The following is a 17,817-nucleotide window of genomic DNA, read 5'->3' on the forward strand; positions in this document are numbered from 1 at the left end:
GTCAGTGAAGAACAGAATCAATGAAATAGAAGACAAATCCCTTAACACTAATTTTTTTGAGGAACAGTCAGAAAAAAAGAATGGAGAAACCTTAAGAGTTATGTGGAATACTATTAAAAGGAATAATTTATGTGTGACCTGAATTCTAGAACAGGAGGAGACAATAAAAAGTACAAAGAATTTTTGAAGATCTGCTGGCAGAAAACTTCCCTAGTATTCACCCTAGAAGCACAGCGAATCCCATAAGGATAGATCCCAAAAGAATATCACTGAACGTACCATAATCAAACTTTCTAAAACCAAAGAAAAAGAATCCTGAGAGCAGCTTTAGAAACATGAAAAATCACCTACAAAGGGGAACCAATATGACTAATCTGATTTCTTGGCAGAACCACACAGGCAAGAAGCCAATGGGATGACATATATAAAACCCTAAAAAAAAATTGCCAACTAAGAATTACATATCCAGGAAAATTGTCACTCAAATAAGCTGAAATAAGGACATTTCAAGATAAAGGAAATTAGTAAAAACCAGACAAACATTACAAGAAATACTAAAGGGAGCACTTCAAACAGAAAACCAAAAACATAAGAGAACAGTCTGAGATTAAGATGTAAGACAGCATCAGCCAGATACCAATGCAGACAAAGAATACTCAAAAATACAATACAGGTACACTGAAAACATGAACCAAACAAGTGAGTCTGTAAATGACAACAACTTCAAAACAAAAAGGGGGAATAAATGATACAGTAATAGAACTTCCATATGGAAAGGAAGTCTAGGCAATATCAAGAGCTAAAAGACTGCTTTAAATTTAAGAATGTAAAGATAGACTTCAGAGTAAACACAAAATGAACAAATCTCATCGAAATTAGAAAGACACAGTAAACACAAAATCAACAATATTGAAGGATATGAAAAGAAAACCCTCAAACAAAAAGAACTCAGCACAGAAGATTATGTGGAACAAAGAATCCATCAATACCAGCAAACAGAATTAACAAAATGACAGCAGTGAATTCATACCTATCAATAATGACACTGAATGTAGATGGTTTAAATGCACCAGTAAAGAGACAGAGACTGTAAGAATGGATTAAAAAATGCAACCCATCAATATGCTATATACAAGAGGAACATGTCAGACACAAACATAAAAATAAGCTCTATGTCAAAGGATGGAAAAAAATGTATCACCAGACGGTAACCAAAAAAGAGCAGGAGTGGCAATATTAATATCTGATAAAATAGATTTCAAGGCAAAAACCAGCATAAGAGACAAGGAAGGGCATTATATAATGATGGAACTCTGAATCCATCGAGGAGGTGTAATCATAATAAATACCTGTGCACCCAATGAAAGAGCTCCAAAATGCATAAAACAAAATCTGACAGAATTGCAAAGAGAAATAGACAACTCCACTGTAATAGTAGGAGATATTAACATAATCACTTTCGAAGCACAGAACAACTAGGAAGAAACTCAGTAAACATACAGAAGATCTAAACAATACTGAACCAAGTTGATACCTCATAGACATAAACGGAACACTCCATCCAACAACAGCACAGTATATATTCTGTTCCAGTGCCCATGGATCATTCACCAGAATAAACCGTATGTTAGGCCACAAAGCAAGCCTCAATAAATTCAAAACCACTGAAATAATACAAAGTATCTTCTCTGATCACAGTGATATAAAATTATAAATTGGGCGAGACCAAGATGGTGGAGTAGTCAGACACTTCCTGTGGTCCCTCTTACAACAAAGACCAGAAGAAACAAGGGAATTGATTATATATGACAATCTAGGTGCCCTGAACATCAAAGGCAAAGTTGAAGAATCAGACTGAGCAGCAGGTACAGGGAGAGACGGTTCAGAAGCACCAAGGAGATGCCACAACTGACCCAGTGGGAACTGGCACCCTGGAAGCTCAATCAGCTGATGAACGCGGTGAGGCAAGCAGTGGCATTCAGGATACGCTTTCCACATTTGGATAGACTGAGCAGCAGAAAGTCTACTCAGGCCTCCAGAACCAGTAAAAAGCGGCGCTCAATTGGCAAAAGATAAGTACATGTGTCTAACCTACCATGAAGATCAAAAAACACCCCCCTTGGGAAGACTGTCTCTCCCATTTAGCTGTCCCCTTCTCGCTCTGCACCAGGTCCTGGGCCAGCTTCAGTGATTTCCGTGTCACCCTGAGCCATTCTCCCAGCCTAGGATAGGGAACAAATTAACAAATGCAAAAAAAGAGTCTGCCAGCTCCCCTAAACCAGGAACTCAGGGCAGGCACAGCTCCTTTGCCTAGATACAGGCATAAGAGGTCCATGAACTTTGAATGCCTTTCACCCCTGCATAGTCCTGTTTGGGCCCATTTCAACAGCATAGGGCCTCATTAGCACAGTACAACAGGGTATATAACTGAACCCTAACTTCAGCTATATGGTGGAGTGGCAGGTTCGTGCCATTTGACACTGCTCTGCTCATTAAACAGGGGTCCTTACCCACATCAGGGGCCTGAGGACTAAGGACTCCACCCATGCCACCTAACCACCCATGACAAGGCTCCAGGAATAAGTGGTTCCTCCCAGTCATTAATAGCCAACAGCATTGAGTGCCCATAGTCCAGCTGCAAAACCCACTCACCTTCATGGTATATGGAACAGGGACATGCTTTCCTCCCAGACACTCAGAGGCAGCCATTGGCCCCCTTCCTTGTTCATCACATGACCCCCTACTGAAACCAGATACTGGTGCCTACTCCAATCACCCCTGCTTATCTAGGACTGTAGGTGAGAGGGTGTACCACATACTTGGTGACTGACTACCTGGATACCTGAGCTGAATCCATACAAGAAAAGTAAAGGGACTCCTGGGCTCACATACCTAGTAACAGATCTAACCACCTGGCATCAGGACATTAGAGCTTCAAAGGCACCAATAATCAAACTAGCTTACACGAGCAGCCTACTGGAGCATATTAAAAAAAAAAAAAAAAAAAAAAAAAAAAACACAAGAAGCTAGGACACAGTAAGTAAACATAAAATAACTTGTTGATGGCTCAGACAACAGTCAGTATTAAATCACGTAAACAGGCAGATCATGATGGCTTCAGCAAGCTCCCAAAACAAAGAATGAAGAAACCTTCCAGAGAAAGAGAACTTCTTGGAATTACCAGAGGTAGAATACAAAAGATTAATTTACGGAAGTCTTCAAGAGATCTGGAAGATCAGGCAAAATATAGAACAAGACAACACACAGACAAAGCAATAGAGGAACTTAAGAAGATCATAGAAGAACATAATGACAAATTTAACAGGCTGCAAGAATCCATAGAGAGACAGCAAACAGAATTCCAAAAGACCAGCAGTAAAATTTCATAATTAGACAACTCAGTAGAAAGTCATAGGTGCATAATTGAGGCAATGGAAGTCAGAATTAGTGAGATTGAAGATAAAGCACTTGACACTAGCTTATTTGAGGAAAAGTCCGATAAAAGAATTTTTTTTTTTTTTTAATTCTTGGAGGAAAAAAAAATTGCCAGCCAAGAATCATATATCCAGCAAAACTGTTTCTCAAATATGATGGTGAAATTAGGGCATTTCCGGACAAACAGAAATTTAGGGAATTTGCAAAAACCAAACCAAAGTTACAAGAAATACTAAAGGGAGTCCTCCAGTTGAAAAATCAATAACATCAGATAACAACCAAAGAATAAAACACGGGACAGAGCAACCAGATATCAACCCAGATTGGGAAGTCACAAAAATAAATCAAAGCTAAAACACTGAAAATAGGGAAACAGAGACGTCAATATGTAAAAAATGGCAATATTAAAACAAAAAAGGGGGACTAAAAAAATGTCATAGATCTTTCATATGAAGAAGTCAACGTGATATAAAGAAATAAAAGATTGATTTAAACTTAGAAAAATAGGAGTAAATATTAAGGTAACCACAAAGGAAACTAACAATCCTACACATCAAAATAAAATTACAAAACAATAACAGGAAGAACAAGGGAAAAAAACCAAAATACATGGAAACTGAATAACCCCCTGCTTAAAAACTACTGGGTAATAGAAGAAATAAAAATTTTCTAGAATGAAAACACAACATACCAAAACCTTTTGGCGCAGCAAAAGCAGGGTTCAGATGTCAAGTTATACCGGTGAACACACACACCAGAAAGCCAAAACCAACAGCTGAACCCTACATTTTCAACAAATAGAAAAACAGCAGCAAAAGAACCCCCCAGTCACTAGGAGAAGAGATAATAAAGATTAGTGCAGAAATAGAGTCAACAAGACTAAATGCTGAATTTTTTAAAGATCAGCAAAATCAGCAAACCACTGGCCAAATTGACAAAGGAAAAGAAAGATAAATGCAAATAGCCCAAATAAGAAATGAGATGTGTGATGTTCCAACAGAACCAACTGAAATAAAAAGAATCATAACAGTATACTATGAAGAACTGTACTCCAACAAATATGAAAACTTAGAAAAAATGGACAAAGTTTATGTCTGTGTAAACTTAACACAAAGTGAAGTGGAAATTTGAACAAATACAACAAAAGAAGAAATTGAAGATGTCATTTTAAAATAGTCCTGGCCCAGTCAGCTTAGTGGGAGAATTCTACCAAATATTCAGAGAAGAGCTTGTTCCAATTCTACTCAAACTATTGCAGAGCGTAGAAAAGGACAAATATTCCCAAAAACGTTCTATGAAGCCTGCACAACCCTGTTACCAAAACCCAACAGCCAATATTTTTCTCAATGGAAAGAGACTGAAAGCATTCCTTTTGAGAATGGGAACCAGATAAGGATGCCCTTTATCACCACTCTTATTCAATATTGTACTGGTAGTCCTACCTAGAACAATAAGGCAAGAAAAGTAAATAAAAGGCATCCACATTGGTGAGGAAGAAGTAAAACTATCCCTGTTTGCAGATGATGTGATTCTGTACATAGAAAATCCCAGACATTCTACAAGAAAGCTACTGGAACTAAGAGATGGAATCAGCAGAGTGGCAGGGCACAAGTTCAACAAACAAAAATCAGTTGAGTTTCTCTAGGTTAACAAAGAGAACTCTAAAAAAGAAATCAGGAAAATAATATCATTTACAGTAGCCCCCCAAAAGATAAAATACTTAGGAGTAAATCTAACCACAGGCATAAAGAAAACTACAAAACAGTACTGCAAGAAGCCAAAAGAGACCTACATAAATTGAAAAACGTACTATGCACATGGATAGGAAGACTTTGTGAAAATGTTAATACTAACCAAAGCGATCTATAATTAACAATACAATCTGGATCCAAATTCCAACAACATTCTTTAACAAGATGGAAAACTGATCACCAACTTTATATGGATAGGACAGAACCCCCATATAAGTAAAACATTGTTGTAAAAGAAAAACAAGGTAGGAGGCCTTACACTACCCAGTCGCAGAACCTCCTATGCAGCTATGGTAGTTAAAACAGCCTAGTCCTGGTATAATGACAGACACACCGATCAATGGAACAGAATTGGGAACCCAGATATAAATCCATCCACCTATGGACACCTGATCTTTGACAAAAGGCAGAACTCCATTCAGTGGGGAAGAGGTAGTCTCTTCAGGAAATGGTGCTAGCAAAACTGGGTATCCATTTGTAGAAAAATGAAACAGGACCCATACCTCACAACATACACAGAAACCAACTCAAAATGGATAAAACACCTAAATGTAAAACCTAAAACTATAACGATTATGAAAGAAAGCATAAGGACAACACTAAGGGGTCTAATCTATAACATAAATATTATCTTCTGGAGTTTGTGTCTTTTTAGTTATGCTCAAGCATAACTAAAAAGACACAAACTCCAGAAGATAAACGAGGTAACTGGGGCCTCCTAAAAATTAAACAGTTAGGCTCATCAAAAGACTTTACCAAGAGAGTAAAAACAAAACGTACAGACTGGAAAAATATCTTTGGCAATGACATGCCTGAGAAAGGTTTAATCTCTCAAATATATAGAAAACTTAAACAATTCAACAACAAAAACAACTCAGTCACAAAATGGACAAAGGACATGAAGAGACACTTCACCAAAGAGGACATTTGGGGGCCAAGAAATAACTGAAAAAAATGCTCACGAACATTAGCCATTAGAGAGATGCAAATCAAAATTATGATGAGATACCAACTCACCCCTGCAAAAATGACACTTCATCAAAAAAATAATAAATGGTGATGAGGTTGTGGGGAGATTGGAACTCTGATACACTGCTGGTAGGAATGTTTAAAATGGTACAACCACTATTGAAAACAAAACGACACTTCCTTAAAAAGCTAGAAATAGAAATACTGTATGATCCAGCAATCCCACTCAAAGGTGTATGTCCTAGAGAAATAAGAGCCATCACATGAATACACATATGCATACCCATGTTCATTGCAGAATTACTCACAATAGCAAAAAAATGGAAACAACCTAAGTGCCTGTGATGGTTAAGATTGATTTTCAACTTGGCTGGGCCCTGATTCTCAGTGTGTTTATATGTGATCACCCTCAAGATGGAACCTGTTTTGAATAGCCAGTCAGTTGAAGGGGCATTTCCTTGGGGATGTGCCGTGCATCCAAATATAAGCAGATGTTATAGCTTTTTCTCGCTCTGGATCCTGCGGCTGCCTCTTGTTCGTCTGACCTCCAGTTCTTGGGACTTGAGCTATAGCTTATCTGCCGATCTTGGGATTTGTCGATCTTCAAAGCCTGTGAGCAAGGACCCCTGCCCTCCGACCTGCTGATCTTGGGTTTGGTAGGCCCTGCAGCTATGTGAATCAGGAGAAGCCCTGTGATCTTGCCTGCCAATCTTGAGATTCATCAATCTTTGCAGCCTGTGAGCCCTGCCCTCTGACCTGCTGATCTTGGGTTTGCCAGCTCCTGCGGCTACATGAATTGAGAGAAGCCTCTATCCTGATCCTCAGACTTGGGATATTCCAGCCTCTACAATCGTGTGAGTTGTTTCCTTGATATAAATCTCTCTAGATATATATTTATATGCTTTACAAAAAAAAAAAAAATTTTTTTTTTTTTTTAGAGAACCAAGCCTAAGAGAGTACCCATCAACAGATGAATGCATTAACAAACTATGGTACATGCACACAATGGATTACTACACAATGATAAAGAACTATGATGAATCTTCAAAACATATCACAACGTTGATAAATCTGGAGGACGTTACGCTGAGTGAAATAAGTCAATCACAAAAGGATACATATTGTATGGAACCACTATTATAAAAAGTCAAGAAAAGGTTTACACACAGAAGGAAACAACCTTCAATGGTTAGGGCAGAGGAGAGGGATGGGGAGGGAAATCACTAGATAGTAGACGTGTTAACTTTGCTGAAGGGAAAGACAATACACTGCATAGGGGAAGTCAGCACAGCTTGATCAAGGCAAAGGAAGACACTGAGAGGAATGCAAAAAAAAAAAAAAGACAACCACAATTAATACTCTAACATATGCAACAGTACACCAACAGTAAAAACAAAGAAAAATTTACAAGCAGATATATATAAGTAGATATTTAGCTGAGTAGTGGTAGTAACGAGTATAGCAGCAGCCACACATATATATGTAGGTTTGGCTGTCAATATTTTTAACATACATATTTGTATGTGCAGCATGTATGTTCATATATGTAATAGATCACACAGGAGGAACTGTCGTAAAAGCTCCTACACACAACCAAACACTTCACAGGTTCCAATTGCTGGGGCTTAGTTTTTTTTTTTTTTAGAACTAGAGACCATGATCTCGGGGGATATCTAACTCAATTGACCTAACAGTTCTTAAAGAAAATGTTCTACATCCTAGTTTGGTGAGTAGCATGTGGGGTCTTAAAAGCTATGAGTGGCCATCTAAGATAAAACTATTGGTCTCATCCGGTCCAGAGCAAAGGAGAGTGAAGAAAACCAAAGACACAAGGAAGCAATTAGTCCAGAGGACTAATGGCCACATGAATCACAGCCTCCACTAGCCTGAGACTAGAAGAACTAGATGGTGCCCACTTACCACCACTGACTGCTCTGACCGGCATCACAGTAGAGGGTCCTGGACAGAGCAGGTTAAAGATGTGGAATAAAATTCAAATTCCAAAAAAAAGACCACACTTACTGATCTAACAGAGACTGGAAGAAATGCCCATGGCTTGGGCCCCTAGATACCCTTCTAACTCAGGACTGAAGTCACTCCCAAAGTTCACCTTTCAGCCAAATATTAGAGAGGTCTATAAAACAAACAGTAACACCTGTGAGGAACGTGCTCCTTAGAGCAATCAAGTATACAAAACCAAATGGGCAACACCTTCCCAGAAGCAAAGATGAGAAGGTAGAACGGGGCAGGAAAAATAGACAAAATGGGAAACCCAGGGTGGAAAGGGGGAGAGGGCTGACACGTTGTGGGGATTACAGTAAATATTATAAAACAATTTGTGTATAAATTATTGAATGGGAAAATAATTTGCTCTGTAAACTTTCATCTAAAGCACAATAAAATGTTCAAAAAATAAATCCACAAATCTAAAAAGTTTAATCAACTCCAGGTAGGTTAAACACAAGGACAACTAAACCTGGATATGGTCTAGTCAAAATGTTGAAAGTAAGTCTTAAAATCAGCAAGAGAAAAAAGTTATTCATCATGTACAAGAAAATTGTCAATAAGAGTAATAGATGACTTTTACCAGAAACGATGAAGACCAGAAGGTAGTGGGGTAACATATTCAAAGTGCTAAAAGAAAAAAAACTATCAACCAAAAATTACATATCCAGTAAAAACTACCCTTCAAAAATAAAGACATTCCAAGATGAACATAGAGAATTTATTGTTAGCAGACCTGCCTTATGGTAAATATTAAATGAATTTCTTCAGGCAGAATGGAAGTTGCATCAGGTAGCAACTTGAATCCATACAAAGAATGAAAAGAGCACTGGTAAATTTTTAAAGGTAATTATATTAATAATTATAAAAATCAGTATAAATATATTTTGTCTCTTAAGGGTGTTGACCCTGGTGCCATAGTGGTTAAGTGCTACGGCTGCTAACCAAGAGGTCGGCAGTTCAAATCCTCCAGGCGCTCCTTGGAAACTCTATGGGGCAGTTCTACTCTGTCCTAGAGGGTCGCTATGAGTCGGAATCGACTCGACGGCAGTGAGTTGGTGGGTTTAAGGGTTTTGAAAGACAGTTACATAAAAACAATTATAAACTTATATAGCTGAGGTTATAACATATACAGATGTAATATATATGACAATAAAGGCACAGAGGAAAGGGAGGAAATGAAGCTATACTGGAGGAAAGAAATGACACAGTACATTAACCTGAATTTGCAGGAAGAAATGAAGAGTATGTTGTTGTTGTTGTTAGGTGCGCCCAGTCAGTGCCTACTCACAGCAACCCTATTTACAACAGAATGAAACACTGCCCAGTGCCACACCGTCTTCACAGTCCTTGTTTTGCTGGAGTCCATTGTTGCAGCCACTGTGTCAGTCCATCTCATTGAGGGTCTTCGTCTCTTTCACTGACCCTCTACTAAACATGATTTTCTTCTCCAGGGACTAGTCCCTCCTCATAGCGTGGCCAAAATATGTGAGATGAAGTCTTACCATCCTTTCCTCTAAGGAGCATTCTGGCTGTACTTTGAAGACAGATTTGTTCTTTCTTTTGGCAGTCCATGGTACATTCAGTATTCATCACCAACACCATACTTCAGAGGCATCAATTCTTCGGTCTTCCTTATTCATTGTTCAGCTTTCCCATGCGTATGAGGCAATTGAAAATACCATGGCTTGAGTTTGGTGCACCTTAGTCCTTAAAGTGACACCTTTGCATTTTTATTCTTTGAAGAGGCCTTTTGCAGCAAATTTTCCCAGTGTAATATGTCATTTGATTTCTTGACTGCTGCTTTCGTGGGCATTGACTGTGGATCCAAGTGCACGGTGCAGGCAGGCAGGAGGGAGAAGGGAGGTTGTGATTTGTGAAGGTAAGATGGGTATGGGAAAGAAGAAAGTATAGAGAAACAAGAGCTGCAAGCAAAGAGTGCTAAGTGAGCTTACCATTGGAGTGGAGAGATGAGAAATGGAGAAAAACAAAAAGAAAAAAAAAATTAGAAAAAAAGTCTCCAGGAAATCCACTGGTGTGGCTGCGAGACCAGGATAGTGACTTCCAGGCTACTGGCTCCCAGACCGTGCAGTACATTTGGCTAGAAGGGGCTCCCAAGCTGTGAAAAGGAAAACAAAATAAAACAGAACAAAACAAAGCAAAAAAACCAAAAAAGAGAAATGCCCACAGGGGTCCCACCAGCCCAGCTGCAGAGACCAGGGAAGTGGCTCCCAAGCCTGGCACTACAGCCCAGCTAGAAGGGGCTCCCGAATCTTGAAAAGATAAAAGAGAACAAACCAACAAAAGGAAACAAGAAAGGTCCCAGGAATCCCACCAGCATGGCAGCGTGGTCCAGGGAAGCATTTACCCAGCCGAGAGGCGATTCATGGCCTTTCAAGAAGAAGCAAAGCTGACACATGGAACCAGGTGTCCTAGAGAGAAGCGTGTGTGTGGGTGGGGGTGAGAGGCAGGGAGGAAAACAAAAGACGCAGCAATAAAGCAACACCAGCAACAGACAGATGGCACTGATGGAGCTGGACAGTGTGGGCAGGGCAATCCAAGTCGCATGGGGCTGGAGCAGGTGCCTCCTGGCCAAGAGACTGTGGCTGGCAAGAAAGCGTATGTTGCTGTTTACCAGGTGCTGTTTTCTGCTGGGAGCTCCGTGGAGCTGCTTTCCCATACTCCCTGTCTGTTGAACCCTGATGTGGGCAGGATAAATCCAAGCACCATGGACCCTGCACTTCGCAGCTGGCTGAGCAACTGCAGCCAAATGGGAAACTGCAGAGGCTGAGCGGGGGGAAGAGAATGGAGGGTCGGAAAGCGAATTATTGTTGTTTACCAGGTGCTCTGCCTCCTGCCAAGAGCTCTGTGAAGCTGCTTTCCCGTACTCCTTGTCCTCCACCCCCAACAGGAGTCCAAGATGGCAAATCTGAATCCGTGCTGCCTTAGCTGATAGGGGACCTCTGCGCCTATCTCCCCTCACTCTGTTCTCTGTCAATTTCTTATTCCATTCCGTGTTTGGCCGAGTTCTTTCTTTCTTTATTTGACATTTCAGGTTCCAGGAATGTTGTTTGTCTCTGTTTTACTTAGTTTTTCGGGTCTTTGCTATGAAGGGATGGCATGGTGCTTCTGTCTGTAGCAACACGTTGGCTCCTTACAGCTTTTTCCTTTGAGATAAAATTTACATAAAATGGAATGCACAAATCTTAAGTGTACTCTTGATGATTTTTTAAAAAATGTATACATCTATGTAACCCAAACCTCTCTCAAGTCATAGAACATTACTGTAACCCCAGAAAGTTTCCTCATGTGCCTTCTCAGTCAACCCCTACCCTCACTTTATTGGAGGCAACCACTATTCTCATTTTTTTCACCACAGGTTAGTCTCATCGCCTCTAGAATTTCATATAAATGAATTCATACACTGTGTAAAGCTTGTTTGATACATAATGCTTTTGACATTCATCAATGCCGCTTCATGGAACAGTAATTCATTCCTTTATATTGATAAGCCGTGTTCCATTTCATGTGCATTTCCCATTTTGTTCATTCTGTTATTGATGGTTTCCTGAGCTATATCCAGTTTTTTTTATCTACAATTATAAATAAAGTTTTTAGGAACTTTCTTATACAAGTCTTTTTGTGAATATATATTTTCATTTCTCTTGGAAATACCAAAGAGTGGAATTGCTGCATAATGGATACATTTGGTTTTATAAAGAATCTGCTAGAACTTTTTCCAAACTACTTGTAACATTTCACATTCCAGTGAACAATGTGTGAGGGTTTTAGTTGCTCCACAACCTTGTGAAATATGTGATATTGGAAGTCTTTTTAATTTACCCCTCCTGGTGGGTCTGTAGTGGTATCTCTGTGTAGTTTTAATCTCCTTGATGTCTAATAATGTTGAGCACTTTTGCTTTGTGTCAGGTCTGTTTATCTTTTGTATTGAGTTACGGTAGTTTTTTATATATTCTGGATGTTAGTCCTCTGTTAGATATATGTTTGTGAATACTTTTTCACAGTTTGTGGCCTGCCTAATCATTTTCTTAATACTGTCTTTTGATAAGCATAAAAAAATTAAAGCTATTTAAATTTTACACAATTAAAAACCAAACCCCGCTATATTAGCATAAAAAAAAATCTAGGTGTAAATCTAATAAAAGTTATGCACAACCGCTGCTTACAAACTATAAATTATTCATGAGAGAAAAGAGAAACCAAGGAGGACCTAAGTAAATGGAAAGATCTGCTATGATCACAGAATAAAAGACTCATTGTAAAGATGCCAATTCTCCCCAATATATCTATAAATTTAATATAAAGTCGATAACCCTGCAGACATGTGGAAGAAGGTGGAATTGACAGGCTGATACGTATATAGAAATGCAAAGGGCAAGAATAGCCAAGACAGCCTTAAAAGAACAAAGTTGGAAGAGTCATGCCACCAGTTATCAAGACTTATTCCATAGCTATACTAATTAATATCGTGTAGTATTGGCTCAAGGACAATTAACTAGACAATGGGACAGCATAAGGGGCTCAGAAACAGACAAACACAGATACGTTCACTTGGTTAATGACAAAGTTGGCATTGTAAAACAGGAGAGAAAGGATGGTCTTTTCAATAAATGGTTTGTAGTCAACTGGATTTCCTTATGGGGAAAAAATGCGTCTTAACCCTTACTTCACAGCATACACATACTAAAAATAACCATTCTACGTGGATTTAGGTCTCATTGTGACTGTACCGGAAACCCTAGTGGCATAGTGGTTAAGTGCTACGGCTGCTAACCAAAAGGTCGGCAGTTTGGATCCACCAGGCGCTCCTTAGAAACTCTGTGGGGCAGTTCTACTCTGTCCAATAGGGCCGATATGAGTCGGAATCAACTCGATGGCAACGGGTTTGGTTTTTTTTGGTTCGGTGACTGTAAAGCAATAAAGCTTCTCCGAGCTAACATAGGAGAATGTCTTCATGACCTTGAGGTAGACAAAGATTTCTTAAATAGGGCAGGTATATACGTATGTGCTCCAAAAGACATATATGAAAACATACCTCCCAGCATTATTTGTAATAACCATAATGTATAAATAGACCAAATATCCATCAGCGGTAGAATGAGTAAATAAATTTTGGTGTATTTATAAATGGAGTAATAGCAATGAAAATGAACTCCTCCTGTGTCCAGCAGGATAATTGGATCTTACAGACAATGTGGTGAGCGCTAGTAGTCAGACTCAGGAGGAAGCATATGTATGATTCCATTCATATGACGTTTTGTTTTTTAAGATATAGCAATGACTTTTCCCTACTTTTCACCAATACTGTCGTAGATTATCAAACTTTTATCTACTGGTTCTGTAGGTGATCTCATTTAGTTTACCATTTCTTTATGAGTAATGTTGAACATCTTTTAAATCGGTTTTAGACAGTATGTATGACGCTTAAGAGCATTCACTCTCAAAGTAGGGTGCTTATGTTGATGTATTAGTTCTGCCGCTTACCAGTGTGAGTTTGGGACACGTTACTTCACTTTTATGTGCTTTAGATTTCTCATCTGTGAAACAGAAGCAATAATAACTACCTCATAGGATTGCTGTGTATATCAAATGATATAATATTAAAAAGGTGCTAAGATAAAAATCCCTAAGACGTGCTTGGCATATAGTCTAGTCTGTTGGCTTGTCATACTGTGGTACTTACATGTTGCCATGTTGCTGGAAGCTATGCCACTGGTATTTCAAATACCAGCAGGGCCACACATGTTGGACAGGTTTCAGTAGAGCTCCCAGGCTAAGACAAACTAGGAAGAGAGGCATGGAGATCTGCCTCTGAAAATTAGCCAGTGGAAACTCCTATGGACCACAAGAGAATATTGTCCGATATAGTGCTGGAAAATGAACCCTGAAGGTTGGAAGGGCATTCAGAATACACAGTGGCTGCAACAATGGACTCAATTAAGCATGCCATGGATAATTAAGATAGCACAGGACTGGATGGTGTTTCATTCCGTTGTACGTGGGATCACCATGAGACGGAGCCAACTTGACAGCAACTAACAACAAGTGCTGTATAATTTTCCCTAGTAGTGGTCTGTTGTACACTTTTCTTCTGTGTTTTTAGTCTTTTTTATTGATTTGTAATTGTCCTTTATGCACATGAAAATTTGTATCAATGTTGGAGATACTTGTTTTTCTTTAAATAAGAGGAAACCTTTTTGGAATGTTATTAGAGATCTAGTATTTATCACTAAACTGTAGATAGGTTGGCTTTGTACATTTTTAGTTGTGGTCTTATGTTATCAAAAGTGGTTCTGCTTTGGTTTAAAATAGGAAGAATGTTGCTTTTCCAAGGATCAAGTTGTTTAAACATTTCATTTGTTGAGGGCACTAAGAACTTCAAAATGGCAGGTGATATTAAAATTGTTTCCTTTATGATGATTATGAGTGACGCATCTGTTTGCCACTTCAATCTAGTATATTTAACTGTAAATAATACATTTTTTGAACTTGGAAGTTGTGGTTTAGAAGTGAGGGATAAAAAAAAATGTTTCTGCTTCACTCTAGCCATTGTTTTTCTTTTTCTGTCTGGCTAATTGAATATAGTTCACTTGGACAAGTTTATTCTGACGTCCTCCTGTGCAAGGGGCTGGTATAGGTATAAAGATCAGTACACACCCAGTACCAGTCCTATGGGCCAGGCAATTCTAGTGGTGAGCTGTTTTATGTGGAAAAATTTTTCAAGTTTTAGGCTAAGTAAAGAGAATGGAAACTCAGCTATTCATATTTAATCATTTAAAAAACTTTTTTTTTCTTATCAGTATAATATCATGTACTAATTTCATTTAAAACAAATATTTTTTGTAAAGAGTAAGCTCAAAGCATTTTCACTCATGCTCTGTTGTACCTGGAGCTCTCTGCTGAGTGGTGTTTTTAATCTGAGGCTAACATGTTTGCAGATATGTTAATAAGATTTCAATCATCTATTTGACTCCAAATTCAGCTGCCTAAAAAATTTATTTCAAAAACAGCATGGAGTTCAGGGTAGATGTCTTAAAATTTACAAAAAGAATGCTTTGTGTAGTAAAAGTTGTTTGTTTATTGACTTATTTAAGGCATTGTGTCTCATTTGCATTCATCTAGGAATCATCATACATAGTTGCAGTTCAGACACCTTGTTTTAGGATGTGTTTTGTGTTTCTGTGAACTTAATCTCACTGACCCAGCGGAGAATGGGACTTAGGCTAAGTTACTGTTCCTCATATTGGTGGAGCACTGACCCACATTTTGTAGTTGGGATCCAGGATCCAGTTTCTGACTAATGAGGAAACTGAAGATAATGTGCATTCTTTGGGAATGGAACCGACTACCTTGGCCTCATTTAATCTATTCTCTACGCCTTGCCATTGTGGTGGAAACAAAGTGAAGGCAAAACCGTATGAAAATAGAAGAGATAACTTACAGATTGGGAGAAATGTTGGAGAACCAATAGTAACATCCAGAATATATAAAACCTACTGCAACTTAAACAAAAATAGAAAAGCCTAATTAAAAAAATGAGCAAAGGAATTGAATAGACATTTCAACAAATAAGATATACAAATGGCCAACAAGCGCATGAAAAGATGTTCAAAGTCATTACTTAATACCAAAAAAAACAAAACTCATTGTCATCAAGCAGATTCCAACTCATAGCAACCCTATAGGACAGAGTAGAACTGCCCCATATGGGTTTCCAAGGAGTGCCTAGAGGATTTGAACTGCTGACCATTTTGGCTAGCAGCTGTAGCTCTTAAGCACTATGCCATCAGGGTTTCCCATTACTTAATAAGAGAGATGCAAATCAAAACCACAGTGAGATAGATACCACTTCATCCCCAGTAGAATGACTGTGATCAACAAAATGGAAAATAATGTGTTGATGAGGATGTAGAGAGATTGGAACCCTCATCCATTGCTGGTGGGAGTCCAAAATGGTAAAGACCCCATGGAAAACATTTTGCCAGTAAGTTGTGTACAGTAAGGCTTTTTAAAAAAAATCTTACATAACATGAAATCCACAGATGAGGTGTCATCACGTTAAGGTTTTGGCTTTGCTTCTAGGTTGCTTAACCAATTAACTAGCAACCCTGTGCGTGGCTCAGGTCAGCAGCATTTACTTCCAAAGCTTACGTCTGGGAGGTGGGTGGAGGCGCTTGAACCAAATCGGTGCTTCCCAGCAGGAAGTACCAGGGGCTTGAGTGCTGGATCAGCAGCCAGCAGACTTGCCCCACACCCTCAACTTAGGGGAGAGGAGTTGTATCTTGGGCAGGGGAGGGGACTTGGAGTGACAAAGTTCCATTTTTTTCAAGAAAGTGGAAAACAAATATGACAAATTATTTACAGAATGTGTGCATGGGTTATTTTGTATGGTTTTCTGGGTCTTTTTAAATTTCTCAAAGAAAAACATTTTTAACACATGAATTTAAGAAGAGAGGCCATTAGAGAAGTCAGAACCCAGGCCTATGCTAATTCTTCCCTCTGTGAGTGCAGGCAGGTACCCTCTCTGCTCTGAGTTTTAGTTACAGAATGTGAATGATGTCACCTGTCCTTCCTATTACCTAAGGTTTTTACAAGCATGAAATGAGAGGTAAAAGACTTTTATACATACACATATATATTTTTTGTTGCTGCTGTTGAGAATATACACAGCAGAACATGCATCAATTCAACAATTTCTACATGTACAATTCTGTGACATTGATTACACTCTTCAAGTTGTGCAGCCATTCTCACCCTCCTTTTTTCAATTTATGCTTCCCCTGTTAACATAAACTCACTGCCCGCTAAGTTTCTTATCTAATCTTTCACATTGCTTTTGTCAATTTAATCCCATATAGATAGTTCTTAAAAGAGCACGATGCTCAAGGCAGGCATTTTTTACTACTTAAGCTAAACTGCTATTGGTTTTAAGAAGACTTCAGGGGATATTTTTGGTTTAGAGTTTAAGATTTAAAGATTGTCTCAGAGCAGTCATTTCGGAGGTTCATCTACCCTCCGTGGCTCCAGAAAATCTGAAGTCCGTGAGAATTTGAAATTCTGTTCTGCATTTAGGTGAAAGATTTTTAAAATTGTGAAGTACTTAATATATGTAAATATTATTCAGTTCACATTCGTAATTGCAGAAACTTATTGTTGGAAGGGATGTTACCATACGTAATTCCCCAAAATGATAGAACTAAACTGAACTTAGATTTCCTTCAGTTCTATGTGTTTATTTTTCTTTTAATTACCCAGCCATTTACTCCCCACTTCGTTGATTTGAAATGTGTCTTTGGTAGAGATAAATTATACTTAAGTAATTTTGTCGCATATGTTGAGATAACAGCTATACCCAGAAACTTCAAATGATAATCAAAGGAGTGTACTTTTTCTGTCCTTTTAGGTGAATGGTGATATTCCACCTCGATTAAAAAAAAGTGCTCATGAAATCATCCTGGACTTTATCAGATCAAGACCTCCTCTAAATCCAGTATGTAATGTGCCACACTCCTCTTGATTGGAGTCTGCGTGATGACTTAGTCTCCTTTTAGGGTATCATCTGTGGAACTCAGCTGAGTCTGGTGGTCAGTTTTCAGGCTCAGCTTTTCTTCTCAGCACCACGTTCTTATTCACAAAA

General features: G+C 38.6%; 1 protein-coding gene across 7 annotated transcripts in view; it reads left to right on the top strand.

Moving 5' to 3' along the window:
* Window positions 1-17,817, top strand: part of SPIRE1 (spire type actin nucleation factor 1) — a 366,727-nt gene that overhangs the window by 277,974 nt on the left and 70,936 nt on the right. For all 7 annotated transcript variants that reach the window (XR_007519293.1, XM_049900991.1, XM_049900993.1 and 4 more), the window contains exon 7: window positions 17,584-17,670. Coding sequence is in view for 6 of the 7 variants with exons in the window: in XM_049900991.1 (XP_049756948.1) it covers window positions 17,584-17,670 (87 nt within the window). In the remaining variant the exon portion in view is untranslated. The remainder of the gene's footprint in view (window positions 1-17,583; window positions 17,671-17,817) is intronic.

This window comes from Elephas maximus, chromosome 11 (assembly GCF_024166365.1).
Source record: "Elephas maximus indicus isolate mEleMax1 chromosome 11, mEleMax1 primary haplotype, whole genome shotgun sequence".
Taxonomy (NCBI): domain Eukaryota; kingdom Metazoa; phylum Chordata; class Mammalia; order Proboscidea; family Elephantidae; genus Elephas; species Elephas maximus.